This window comes from Aspergillus chevalieri, chromosome 3, assembly GCF_016861735.1.
Source record: "Aspergillus chevalieri M1 DNA, chromosome 3, nearly complete sequence".
NCBI lineage: Eukaryota > Fungi > Ascomycota > Eurotiomycetes > Eurotiales > Aspergillaceae > Aspergillus > Aspergillus chevalieri.
The window spans coordinates 2,649,009-2,661,654 of record NC_057364.1 but is presented as its reverse complement, the minus strand read 5'-3'; the positions used below and the strand labels follow the sequence as shown (position 1 = coordinate 2,661,654).

At 49.1% G+C, this 12,646-nt stretch overlaps 4 protein-coding genes across 4 annotated transcripts; 1 reads left to right on the top strand and 3 right to left on the bottom strand.

Moving 5' to 3' along the window:
- Positions 1-613: 613 nt before the first annotated feature.
- ACHE_30932S (arylsulfotransferase family protein) lies at positions 614-2,470 on the bottom strand (the record flags this gene model as incomplete). The annotated part of the gene is made up of 3 exons (XM_043277604.1): positions 614-829; positions 879-2,003; positions 2,081-2,470. The coding sequence occupies 3 exons, from the start codon at positions 2,468-2,470 to the stop codon at positions 614-616; spliced, it is 1,731 nt and encodes a 576-aa protein (XP_043135467.1).
- A 749-nt stretch (positions 2,471-3,219) lies between these two features.
- On the bottom strand, positions 3,220-5,514 carry ACHE_30931S (uncharacterized protein; the record flags this gene model as incomplete). The annotated part of the gene is made up of 1 exon (XM_043277603.1): positions 3,220-5,514. One exon carries the CDS (start codon positions 5,512-5,514, stop codon positions 3,220-3,222), a length of 2,295 nt encoding a protein of 764 aa, XP_043135466.1.
- Positions 5,515-6,737: 1,223 nt separating this feature from the next.
- ACHE_30930A (uncharacterized protein) lies at positions 6,738-7,958 on the top strand (the record flags this gene model as incomplete). Its single annotated transcript, XM_043277602.1, has 1 exon — positions 6,738-7,958. The coding sequence occupies one exon, from the start codon at positions 6,738-6,740 to the stop codon at positions 7,956-7,958; it is 1,221 nt and encodes a 406-aa protein (XP_043135465.1).
- Positions 7,959-8,091: 133 nt separating this feature from the next.
- On the bottom strand, positions 8,092-8,554 carry VTC1 (putative vacuolar transporter chaperon Vtc1; the record flags this gene model as incomplete). Its single annotated transcript, XM_043277601.1, has 2 exons — positions 8,092-8,435; positions 8,521-8,554. The coding sequence occupies 2 exons, from the start codon at positions 8,552-8,554 to the stop codon at positions 8,092-8,094; spliced, it is 378 nt and encodes a 125-aa protein (XP_043135464.1).
- Positions 8,555-12,646: the final 4,092 nt, after the last annotated feature.

The window sequence follows — 12,646 nt, the reverse complement described above, 5'->3', positions numbered from 1 at the left end:
GTACAAGGCTGAGTTGTCCCTGGGGTAATTCAGATATCCAGGCTATTTATTCAGCTAGCTCATACCACCACAATGGATGCCAGATTGATTGCAAAAGTTGTTGAACGACGTGAACGTCTCTAGGCCCATCAATACACAATATCGGAAAATCCGTCCTCGAGTCAACATATCATCTATCATCGACCCCTTTTAGGAAAAAGAGATAAGCTGAAAGCAACCATTCATATAGAGATAACAAGGGTTCACCATATTTCACTGCATCCCAACTTTGCTCCGATATAGTTTCCTTAGATACAGAATACAGCTCAGACTACTCGAGACATGCCTGAACCTGTCTTCTCGGTGAGCGAAAGCAACGACGCTTGAGCAGTGAGGTGAAAGTGTGAGTATTTAGAGGTCCGTACATCAAAAAGTGCAAGAGGACATGGGACCAGACTAGTTGGTAAACAAAGTCAAGTCACAATGCAATGCAATATGTATTATATCACTATCTATATGCAATCTCACATGTCAATATACAACTAATGTACAATACACACTCGAACAAGATAATGACAAGATGATGAGAAACGGGTATCATAACTCCATGACGAAACCAAAGCCAAAACCAACGTTATTTCCGATACGATCGATACGATCGATACCGATATCGATCCATTACACCCCATATGAACCGTCGACAATGTGCGTAAATCGCCAGCACTTGTCTCTTGTATTTCCATGCAGCTGCAAGAAGCGCTCCTGCTGCACATGCGGCTATGAGGAGTTGATGGAAGCCGTCGCCGTCTGGTTCGGCGATAGTGGGGGATGGTGTTGTGACACCGGAGGTCTAAATCGTCAGTTTTATACTTTTCTAGGTCCGGTAAATGGTGACTTACGGCAAAAACCCTGGTATACCCCAGTTCCTCCCCCTTAAAGTCAACCGCAGCAACCCGGTAGAAGTACCCATCAACAGGCGCATCCGGTGCCAGCTCAAGACGCGTCTCAAATCCCTTCTTTGGTTCGTAGCCGAGAGTTTCAAACTCGGCCGACGCACGATTGGTAGTCCGCTGCAAGAGCCAGCCAGCAATTTCTGTAGCGCCATTCCAGCTGACATACACTGCGTGCGACGACTTTTCGGCATATACCGCAAAAGATGGTGGCCAGCTGGGCTTTCCAACCCAGTTGGCTTTTTGCGCACGGTACGACTTTATCCATCCGAACCAGAAGAACATGGATGGGCCGTAGTGGGCGTCACAGAGGACTTCGGTTCCGTCGGTGCTGAACTCCGTATATGCAGATGGTTTGCCCCAGCCGATGAAAACGTTACCTGTTTGTGGCAGAACTTGCAAGTTCCCTTGGGAGTGGCTGCTAAAATGCCCCGGGCTGTGGTAGACGTGCAGGGTGCGGGCGGTCCAGTTGTCGAAATCCAGCTCAATCATTAGGCCGCGGGTATGGTCGGCAGTTTTCTCGTGTTCGTTTGCGCCGTTGTCCAAGAGTGTGATGATTCGATCCGAGTGCCAGCGTGCGTCGTGCTGCCAGGTAAATCCAGTGGCTGAGCCATCGTCGGACAGATCCTTGAACATGTTGCGTTTGCCGCCTAGGACCCAGAGTACCTCCCCTGTTGCGCTAATGCAAGTCACCGAATGCATGTAGCGGGACGATGCGAGATACGTTCCATCGGCTCGTTTCTCGATACTATTGATATGATAGTAATCGTAGGCCCCGGCTTGGTGTGGCGCATAACCCTTTTCTCCAATGTCGAAATAGGAATCATCCAGGTTGTAATAATCGCCAGCGCTCCACTGGAAAATCAATTCGCCTGTTTCGATATCGACTTCCTGGAAGATACCCTCATAGATCCAGCCATTTCCCGATTTGCCAGAAGGGGTGAGGTCCGTCTCCACGAGATCGTAAATAGTCATCAACGCCGTCCCTTCATCGGTGATTTTGAAATCGTGAACATCGCCATGGAGCCCATTAGCAGGGGAAACGACATGGGCCACGTCATAGGATGAATTTAACTATTATAGCCTACATTAGCTAACTGCGTTATGCGGAGAGTAAAGCACGCGACAAAAAGCCAAGATCTTTTACGTACCATGTAGTATGACCCCAAGCCTCTCGTTCCATCATCCTTCCCCACCCAAAACGTTAGGTAATCCTGGTCTCGATACCGCTGGACATTCAAGTCCATAACCATGCCCCAATTCTTTTCGATCCAGACGAGGTTTCCGCGGTTATCGTAGATTAGCGGTCCCGGCTCGGGATAGAAATGGCCACGCGGACTGAGCAAGACATGACTGTCTTCGCAACGGGGATCCCATCGCAAGAGGTTCACTTCTGGCGGCGCGATACCGAACGAACGGAAGGGGGTAGTCGGGTGGGCGCCCAGTAAGCCGAATTCGTACAGGAAACTGTGCCAGGAGAAAAAAGCCGAGGCGAATCCGAGGCGCAAGAGGAAAAGGAGGACGAGTGGTATCAACGACATGACGGGTTTAGAGAGGAATGAGAGTGAGGGGGGGACAGGAGAGGAGAGACAAGATCATTCTTCTATCCCGTTTCTTGCGCGTTTCCAGTCCGAGCGTTTCTCACTCGTCCATTGCTGGAAAGAATTTAACCCGGATCGGGATGCCATGATGGAGTAGGATGATGAACACATAATCGGGGGGAGGCTTGGCTTTCGGGGTTACCTCGGGTTTAGATTCCAAATAAGGAGATGGAGGCGAATTGGACAGAGAATTGGAAAAACTGATGAAGATAACAGTGGAATTGGATGAGGATGAAGACTTGAAGATAGAGAAAGAGAAGAAGAGGAAGAAGAAAGAAAAGTGAAGCTAGTCAGAAATCAATACGAAGTCACGTTACTTTGCAGCCTTGCAGGCATCCAGCATTCGCTAAAGTACGACATGTGATCTACAAGTACGAGCACGCATGTATGGTGATAATATTCCATTCATATTCCAGTACTGAATTCCAGTATCAAACGCCATAAGAAATCATTCATATCGTCAATCCATCGACATCCCAGGGCTTCAATCCCTCAGGGCGCTCAGAAAACCATTCTGCAGTCAATCTGAATACACAGAATTTCCGTCTTCGTGGTAATTACAAACATGTCTCGTTTATCAGAAGGTGAAGGGGCGGGGGAAAAAAAAGAAAAAAGAGTCAAGGAAGCGCCATTACAAAAAATAACTGAAGGTTCTAGCCCTTCACAGAAAAGGAAAAGGGAAAAGGAATTCACCTCCGACCGTGGCCATCTTTCCCCTTCGACGGACTGCTGTCCGGACTCAATTGGGGACTGACAAAGCTCACGCGCTTCTCCTCTTTGTTGTTACCACTATCCAGCGCGGTCGACGAAGAAATGAACCGGTCATTCTTCTTTTTCTGGTTTTGGGAATGAGGGTGACTCCCACGTCGCAACGACTTTGGCAGAGGCGTCGCTGTGGGCGCCGGATTCGCCAGCGATGGAGGTCCACTTTTGGGCTCCGTGGCGGCTGCCGTGGTTGAAGAGGTCGTCTCATCGTCACCTTCCACGTCGATGTGACTGAAGTCTTGACCGTCATCATCTTCTGCCTCCGATGAACTAGGTCCAGGACTTCCAGTACTATCCGACCTGGCATCGCCATCATCGTCATCATCGCTCACCAAACTGGGGGCTTGGTTGGATTCGACAGTATGTGGGCTAAGGTTCACCGTCAGATCCATTCCGTCAACGTTATCTTCCATGGTCGAAGATGGCGTCGATCCGTAAGAAGGGATATAAGAAGCCCCCGGTCGCACGGGGTTCAATGTCTCCAACGGCTCAGGTTTGCGTGCATCGTGACTGGTACTAGGTTGCTGAGATGCACCCACCGTGCGCATGGGTTGTCGACCTCCACGAGCCTCCGACATGCCTGCATTCAGGTCTGTCGATGATGAAGGCGGGACGGGGTTCTCATCTTCCGATCCTTCGTCATTTTCATCGCCAGAAGAGTAGGCCTCGAGATCAATCGTGGCCTTGGCCTCATCAACTAATTGGCCGAGATCGACCCCAATGCCCTGATGTTGCATGAACGAAGATAGATGAGGTGTAATAGGCGAGGCCAGGAAGGAAGACGAAGCCTGGTTCGCCATTCCCGGTGTACGCCGGTTACCTTCTGAAAGAGAACGGATATGAGCATTGCGAGGTGTTTCCACCATGGAAGAGGATGGTAGGCGGGTTGACTCAGATCGCTTCCGAGGTGTTGCCGCGTTCTGTGCAGCAGCAGCAGTTGCTGTTGCAGGAGTAGTAGCGCTAGACTGAGAAGATTCAATCACATGGGCTGACCGTACCAGGGGATGGACATAACCAGGGGCGGCTGCAGGGCCGCTGGACGTCTCTGTCTTGCTCTCCCCGACCACCGCACCGGCTTCGTCCACCTCGACTGGCTCACCAGAAGCCACAGCAGCAGCATCATGACTGGCAAAGTTGCGATTGTGTGCGATACGGCAATGGTTGATGAATCCCTGGGTGCTAGAGAAGTTGTCTCGTCGACAATCCAAGCAAACCAGTTTGACCATCACGCCATCCGACTTTCGCCGGATGATCATGGGACCAGCCCGTTCCCTAACAGGGGGGCAGCCGTTAGACAGGGCCTGCAGCTTCGCACCACTGGCAGAACCGCGTTGAGGCCGAGACTTGGTTAAAGCAGCATAATCGCCTGAAGTACCACGTGTAGAACGACCCTCAAAGGGGGTTGTGCCAATAGTGTTTGCGCCTGGCATGGAAGAAGCAGCGCCCCAAGATGTTCCAGCGTCGATGTGACCACCGCCGAATCGAGGATCGGGAAGCAACCATTTGGCGTAGTGACGAGAGTAGGGCCCATCTGTGACACCCCATGGGGCAGGCGACGACGGTACCGGTCCATTTCCAGGAGGGCAGACCGCCATGCCTGTCCCGTTGGCCAACGAGGGCGACAAACCTGCGACTTGCGAACCGGGATAGGGAATCTCAGAGCAGCGACGCATCTGTTCCAACGCGACTTGACATTTGGCGAGTTCCTGATCGATTAAACGTAATTCGTTGTGTTTAAGCAGCACTTCTAGACTCAGTTGGGCTTCCAAAGTCTCTCGTAGCTTGTCGACGTTGACACTCTTAGTATGCGATGCGACCAGGGATGGCGGTTGGTGATGGGACTGTTCAGCGGATTGGGAGACAGAACTCTGCGACGATGGCGACAAGGGAGCGACCGGCGCATTGTTACTGTTAGCACTGGGGTCGCGACCGAAACATAACTTGGTTGGCGCGGGAGTGTCGGGCGCATCGGGAGAGGGGGAACGCTTTCGCTTCAGTTGTGAGTTCGATTTGAATGAAGACAGAGGGAGACTATTCTGTAGAGGAACGCCGTGCGAGGCGCAAGATGGTGGGGTTGCGAGCATTGGGAGGGAGCGGTTGCTGTGGTCGGTGATGTTGTTATGACTGTCGTTGTTGTTGTTGTCGTTGTGTTTGTTGGGAATGGTATGGTTGGTGATGTCGCCTCCAAGAATTGAGGGCCAGGGGAGCAGGCGAAACATCCATGCGAAGAGGAAGTAAAAGGATTAAAGGCTAGTCGTATTTATACAGTCATGGAGAGAGCAAGCAGTAAAGGAAGAAGTAGCAAAAGTATAGAAGGAGGGGAATTGCGACCGTGGAGGACAAAGAGGTCAGGTGATATCAGAAGGGAGATAAGTTCGAAATGAGGAAGATGACAAACAAAGCGATTATGATATATGACAGGTCTGATGGAATAGATAGATGTAAGAGGGAGACACAGATACAATAGAGGACAGAGCGATAGAATCCGGAGTAGGGAAGATGAGCGATCCACGGATGGCCAGAGAGGAGGTGGCGTAATCGCTGAATCAGCGTGTTTATAAATGACTCAGCTGCTGTGTACAGTGTTCAGAGTATTGTGCACTGGTATATTTACTGGTAGAAAGCAATAGCAAACAGTAGAATGAGAAAGACAGAAGACACAAAACGGAAGAAGGAGAAGGAGAAGGAGAGAGGGCGAAACACAACCCCCAAACTAAATATAACGAATCGAAGACGATCGCCTCAACCGGATGGAAGACACCAAGAAGCCAAACGGATGCCTGCGTGTCCCCACTCTCCAGTTCCGCTGTCCAATGGTCACAGACCGGATCGCTCCCCATTCGTCGATCCATCCACCGATGATGCATAAGCGGGTCTGTGACCGGAGTCTGGAATGGCCGGTACTGAGGGCGGTGTATTGTATGGTAATTACGTGCTTGCACTGTACAAGTACTGTCTTATATGTGCAATTGAGAGAATAGAACAAGTAGTACCTTTACAGGTACATAGAAGAAAAAAGAAAAGACAATCAAGATAATAATATATGTCTATGCGCTACCCCTCCATAACTGTTATCTGCAAGTACATGTGTGCTGGCTGCTGGCCTGCCTAAGGTCAATATACCATTGGGTACCTATCAGAACTCTAAAGCGGTAAGCTAGTTGTCTCATCATAAGTACGAGCCCCTGACACGTCACGTGGCACCACGGCCTGCAGACCTTGTATGTCCGATTGAGTAATGTGATATGTACCTCCAGAGTTCAAGAGAGCGCACTCCAGATATTTCTCGGGCTGATTCACCCCGGATATCCCGATCCCTCACCTCCGGACAATCCGAGAACCCTGCGGGGGAAACCGCAATGTCTTCCTGTCACTCTTTGCCCCATGGAGAATGTCCGCCGTTATGAAGAAGTGCCAAAACCGTCATATAAAAGGCGCATAAATGCCCCTCAACGATCATGCACGACATCTTCAAAACAACCGCTTCCTGACCGCCAAAATGCACGTGTGGACTTTCCTCGCAGCCTTGGGCACCATCCGCTCCCTCGTCCAAGCCGATTACGTCGACTGGCGCTCCTTCAAGGCCAATGGCGTCAACCTTGGAGGCTGGCTGGTCCAAGAGTCCAACATTGACAGCGCTTTCTGGGCTCGCTATGGCGGTAACGCGACGGATGAATGGACCCTCTGCCAAAATCTTGGTCCCCAATGTGGTCCGGTTCTCGAGCATCGCTATGCCACCTTCATCACCACCAAGGATGTCGACCATCTGGCGAAGGGTGGGGTGGCCGTCTTGCGTATTCCGACTCACTATGCGGCGTGGATCGACCTTCCCGGCTCGCAACTGTACTCGGGAAACCAGACGGCTTACTTGAGGAATATTGCGAACTATGCCATCACGAACTACGCGATGCACATCGTTATCGATGTCCATTCTCTCCCGGGAGGACTCAATGGTCTACCCATTGGAGAAGCTATGGGCCATTGGGACTGGTTCAATAACAAAACTGCCTTGGATCAGTCCCTCCAGACCATTGACAAGGTCATCGACTTCGTCCAACGCTCTGGTTCCCCAGAGTCTTACACTATCGCACCCTTGAACGAGCCAGCCGACCTTAACAAGGAGTCCATGTCCAATTTCGGCACCCCGACTGTTCTGTCTGATGACGGCGCCGCGTGGGTGTCTAAGTATATTAACGCTGTTCTTGACCGGGTTTCCAAAGTCAATCCTAAGATCCCCGTCATGTTCCAGGGCAGCTTCAAAAATCCCGACTACTGGTACGACCAGATACCTGACGATGCCAACCTTGTTTTTGACGTGCATGTCTACCACTACGAGCATCCGCCAAACACCACCTCCGCCAACCTTCCAGCTCAACTCTGCGCCGACGCGAAAGAGAAAACCGGTACTGGTAAGTTCCCCGTCTTTATTGGCGAGTGGTCTATCCAAGCTGCACAGCGTAACTCCCTTGCACTCCGTGAGCGAAACCTCAACGCTGGCATTGCGGTATTTGGCCAGTATGCCCAGGGTAGCAGCTACTGGACTGCCAAGTTCACGGGCAATGACACCGTCAATGGTCAGGGTACACAGCAGGATTACTGGAACCTCGGAACATTTATCGACAATAATTGGATTCATCCTGAAAACGAAAACATCTCATGCTAGTTGCGTTCAAAGAATAACGAAAAGACCGATATGTATATAAGCACCCTCAGTACATAGAGTACAATGAAAAAGACCAGCTCTTCACCCCAGCAAAGACACCATCATAATCCTAAAAACACTCCGTACAACCCCCCTAAAAGCTCCCCTCCTTCATCCTCAAAATAAAATTCACCACAACAGCCGCCAACAACGCCAACGCCAACACCGTCGGCCCAAACCGATCATCAATCCCCGACTGTCCTCTCTTCCTAATAGTCTGCGCCCGCCAATGAAACGTCACCAGCGCATATATCATAGCTGCCATAGCAATAAACGTGAACAACCCAGCCGAAATACGGCCAACACGGTCGCCGAAGTTCAGAAGGCCGACGGCGAGGCCGCCGAGGATGACAGTGAAATTGAGCCAGGAGAGGAAAGTACGCTCATTGGCGAAGAAGACTTTTGGTTCGACGCGGGTGGGGAGGGCGATTCGTTTGCCTGTTTGGTTTTTTGGGGTTTGGTGTTAGCTGGAATGTTGGTTGTTGAATGGAGGGAAATGAAGGGACGTTGAGACGTTACGTACCTGGGGCGGTTTGGAGAAGAGGCTGGCTTGACATTTTTGATTGGCAGGCGTTGGAATCACAGGATTGTTCGGTTTGCAAAGCTTATTGGATTAATATTCTCTTTCTGAAGAATAGAAAAACAGTGAAAGAATGTCAGATATCAAATTCAACCAAGCTGCCGCAGCTTAGAGAAATCCGTCGCAATGCCAACAGTACCAAGGGAGTTGATGTAATACATCAGGTGACCAATCAGGCTACGCTTTCGGCAGCCACCGAGTGGGTTTCTGCCGCTGTCGTCCGCCAGCGGATCCTCCACGTGCACGGTCTTGATGCCTTAGGCGTAATATTTGTATAGGGCTCGATCCACAGAGAACCAAACAAGCTGTGCTGTTGTTATGGTGCTCGCATGAAGCAGTAGTAACTGTCTATTGCAGTGGTACTTGTTCTCTTATATCAGACGGAACTTCTATCACAATCTAGCACCAGACAAATTGTCAAGTGTGAGCTCCTGATTACTGCCGATTGAACTAACCTGCTGCTTGACGAGACGCTCTGTTAGATAAACTAATTCGCAGATGAACAGCACGTATTCTGAATTTTTGCTCCGGAAATAAATTTCACTGGTAGGAAAAGACTGGAAAGACCTGCGTGCTTCCTGCGCCTCTGATCCAACGAAAACCTCATCATGTCTGGAGGGCATCTCGTTCGGGCAATGAAAATGATCAAGTTGTCATCAAGCATAGTCACCTAATAACAACCCTGATAAGCTATGGCCAGCTTTCCACAAAATAAATGGATGTGAAAACTCGCTTCCAGACTGCAAAGTTCATCCGCAAGATGATCGATATTGTCCCAGCCAGCTCAGACTTGCTGAACATGATGGTCTTGGAACCATTCGAGAAAACGCACGAAGGCCTCTTACAATGCGAGATATCAAACAAATAAGGAAGATGGCGCTTTGGGGACTGCGAGAGGTACACAACGAAGGGCTTGTATATTGTGGTAAGTCTCATTGCAGGAACTGACGAAGTCCAAAAAGGCAAACTTACTGGGATGACAGACTTTTAGATGGAAAATATACTTCAGACAGGGTTCGACTAACGTAATCCACAAGCGAGCTGCGCACCCAAGCGAGCTGCGCAGCTCCGACTTATGTCAGAAGACAGGAGTCTTTTAACACCAAAAAAAAATGCATTTTTGTATGAAACTAATTACTATCGCGATTAGGACAATGGGTCCGTTTATGTCCTAATGTATTGCAGTCACTACAACGTGGTGGTGCTCGCACAGAGCGGTATTCTGCCATGGGCGCTGGTTCCGTAGATGTAGTAGGCATGACTTCTTCCTCCTGGCTCCTTCCCTGTACGAGAGCCTGGCCCTCCTGAATAGAAAGGCCTTCTTCAGCAGTGATCTGCCTCCTAGATCTCTTGCGCTTTTGAATTTGTTTTTCATGTGAAGCTCGCAATTCCCGAATTTCTTGACGAGCAAGAATACCTTCATTTAAAGCCATTTCATGATCTTTGATTATCTTGTCCAACCGCATTTCTAGAAGAGATATAGGGCTTCCTGTATGCCTTTTAAGCAGAGTTTTAACTGTAGATGCCTGCTTTTTCAGTTGCCGCAAGTTATAAGGTGCCTTTGGTGCTGAATTGGTTGACTGACTGCCCGGTGGTGTAGGGGTCTTAAGTTGGACAGTAAAACGCCCAAGCACCTCCTCTGGATTGAATGGAACCAAGCCGGTAGCCCTAAATCCACTCTTGATATTATCTGGAGTAAATGCTTGCTTCCGAGCTTCTGGATACGCCTCAAGAAAGTCAAGTTTATCCATATGGTTGAAACCCTGCCGCATCCGATTTGCAACCCAGGATCCGTATGCTCCCTTTAAGGGTGAAAAACAGCTCACATCAAGAGGCTGGCAATAATTCGATGAATGAGGTGGCATACAAATAGGAATGATATCGTTCTCACTGCATACTTTATCGAATTCAGGGGTTAGATGGCTACCATGGCCATCTAGAATTAAGAGGCGGTATTTTCCAGTTGTGCAGCTAGTAGTCTCAGGGATGAAGACCTTTCGAAGCCAGCGGAGTCCAATTTGGTCTGATGTCCATCCATTAGGACTAACTTCGATCCTCCAGTTGTGTGGTAGCTTCGAATCTTGATACCAGCCCTCAATATGGACTGATCCTTTGAAGACGATGCATGGCGGCAAGGCCCAGCCCATAGAGTTGACACACTCAATAGAAGTAACCCATTCCCTATTGCCAGGCTGTATAACTTGACGTCGGCCATACATATCGGCTCTAGTTACTATTTTTGCAGTAGCAATTAGGCCCATTGCATAGCCAGTCTCATCAAAATTGTAGACATCTTCATATGCAATCCCATGCTGCATCATAGTGATTTGTACAAGGTCAAACCACTCTTTAATAATCTTTGGATCTTCACATTTTGCACGCTGGTAGTTATACCGTCGAGAATAACTAGTCTTGAGCTCATTATGGCGTTTAATGAAGTTGGACACCCAGTTCTTGCCAATGGGTTGGTTGTTGGTAGATCCCCGCCCTGCAAGGAAGATATTGGCCATATCTTGAACATGAGATGGTCTGGGAGCTGCTCCACGTCGGTCCATAGAGAGAATCCAATGTAGAAGTGATTCTTCCTCATTTCTTGTCAATTTATGGTTGTTGGCGCGCTTTTCAGCCCGTGGAGTGATACCATGGAGGCGTGTTCGGAGGGTTGATGTCACAACCTGGCTTCTCTCGTATCGTACCTAGGGTTCTAGTTAGTTGTATTTCGAGACTGGACACTTACCCTAAGTGCCTCCCAAGTAATCGTATGCTCAATGCCCCTCCGGGTCCGGTTCAATAAGTCGTATGCGTTGATGGGTATGTCGCCCCCTCCAGGCTCCGTAAGATAATCAACAAGTAGAAACGATAAAGGTAATGAATAGAGAAACAAGGCCAACCGAGTACGTATACTGGGTTGTTGGTTAAGTGCGGACGAGTCAGAAACTAGAAGGTAACCAATGCTGAATGACTTGTATTGATCGCGAAGAACTAAGCTAAGTACATGAATGAGTGTCCTTATATATGTTTCCTCCTTCATAGCCATCATGTCCCTTTGCTATGCTGGGTATGATTGTCATCATATCTGATCATACCTGTTGCTATGTTCGGATCTGATGAAGGATCACGTGACATACCCGCTGGTTCGGCCAATTCGATCCCTGTTCCTCCTACATTTCCTTCATCAACTATTATCCAATAGTTTCTGCCTCGACTCTCCATATCATCACGTGAGATTAATACGTTGAGGTCTGTAACAGTTGATTCAGGCACCTGAAAATGGCGTGCTGCTTGCCGTACAGTAGGAATTTGGGACTTCTGCAGAGCAGATATTGCTAATTGGATCTTCCCCTCTTGCTCAATTGAATTTCGTGACTTGGGAGGCATTTTTGGTAGAATAGTATTAGTTTGATTTCATTAATTAGTTAGAGACACGCGGAAAGTGCGGAGATGCGCAGCTCGCTTGTGGATTACCTTATGAGAATGCGTCTAGTGATGACTAATCACTGCCGTTGATGCTCTATGCTAAGCTGGCTGATCTTGGTTCCGGTAAGATATGCCAACAACACTTGATGCACAATCTGATAAATATCTTGGTACCAAGCCGTGGTGAAGTAACCTCGATTGCATACAGAAGTCCAAAAGCCTACTTCAACAAACCTTGGACTAGGGCCATTGATATCTGGGCATGGGGAATAGCAGTGGGTGTTTTTCCCAGCCATTGGATCACCACAGAGCACTAACAATGTACAGGTTTCCACCTCCTCCAAGCCCATATTAATTTCTCTTCACATGGCGTATACGACTGCATAACTAAAGACGGCATGCTCGAGCAGAAGGCAAACGCAGTTCGAACAGTCCAGAGCCATGGTGTTCCAGAATTGCCATTTTTCGGTCGATGTTGACTTGGGAGACGAGCATTGCACTGATCGTCTGGTAGCTCAAGGGTTCCGGAGTTTGACGTGGTGTTCCTTTATGCTGTTTTGGAGCCAGATTCGACGAGGATGTTGACTGTGGATCAGGGATATCTGGATGTGTACTAACATAAATCGCGAAGCAGCTCGCACTATGGTGTCTT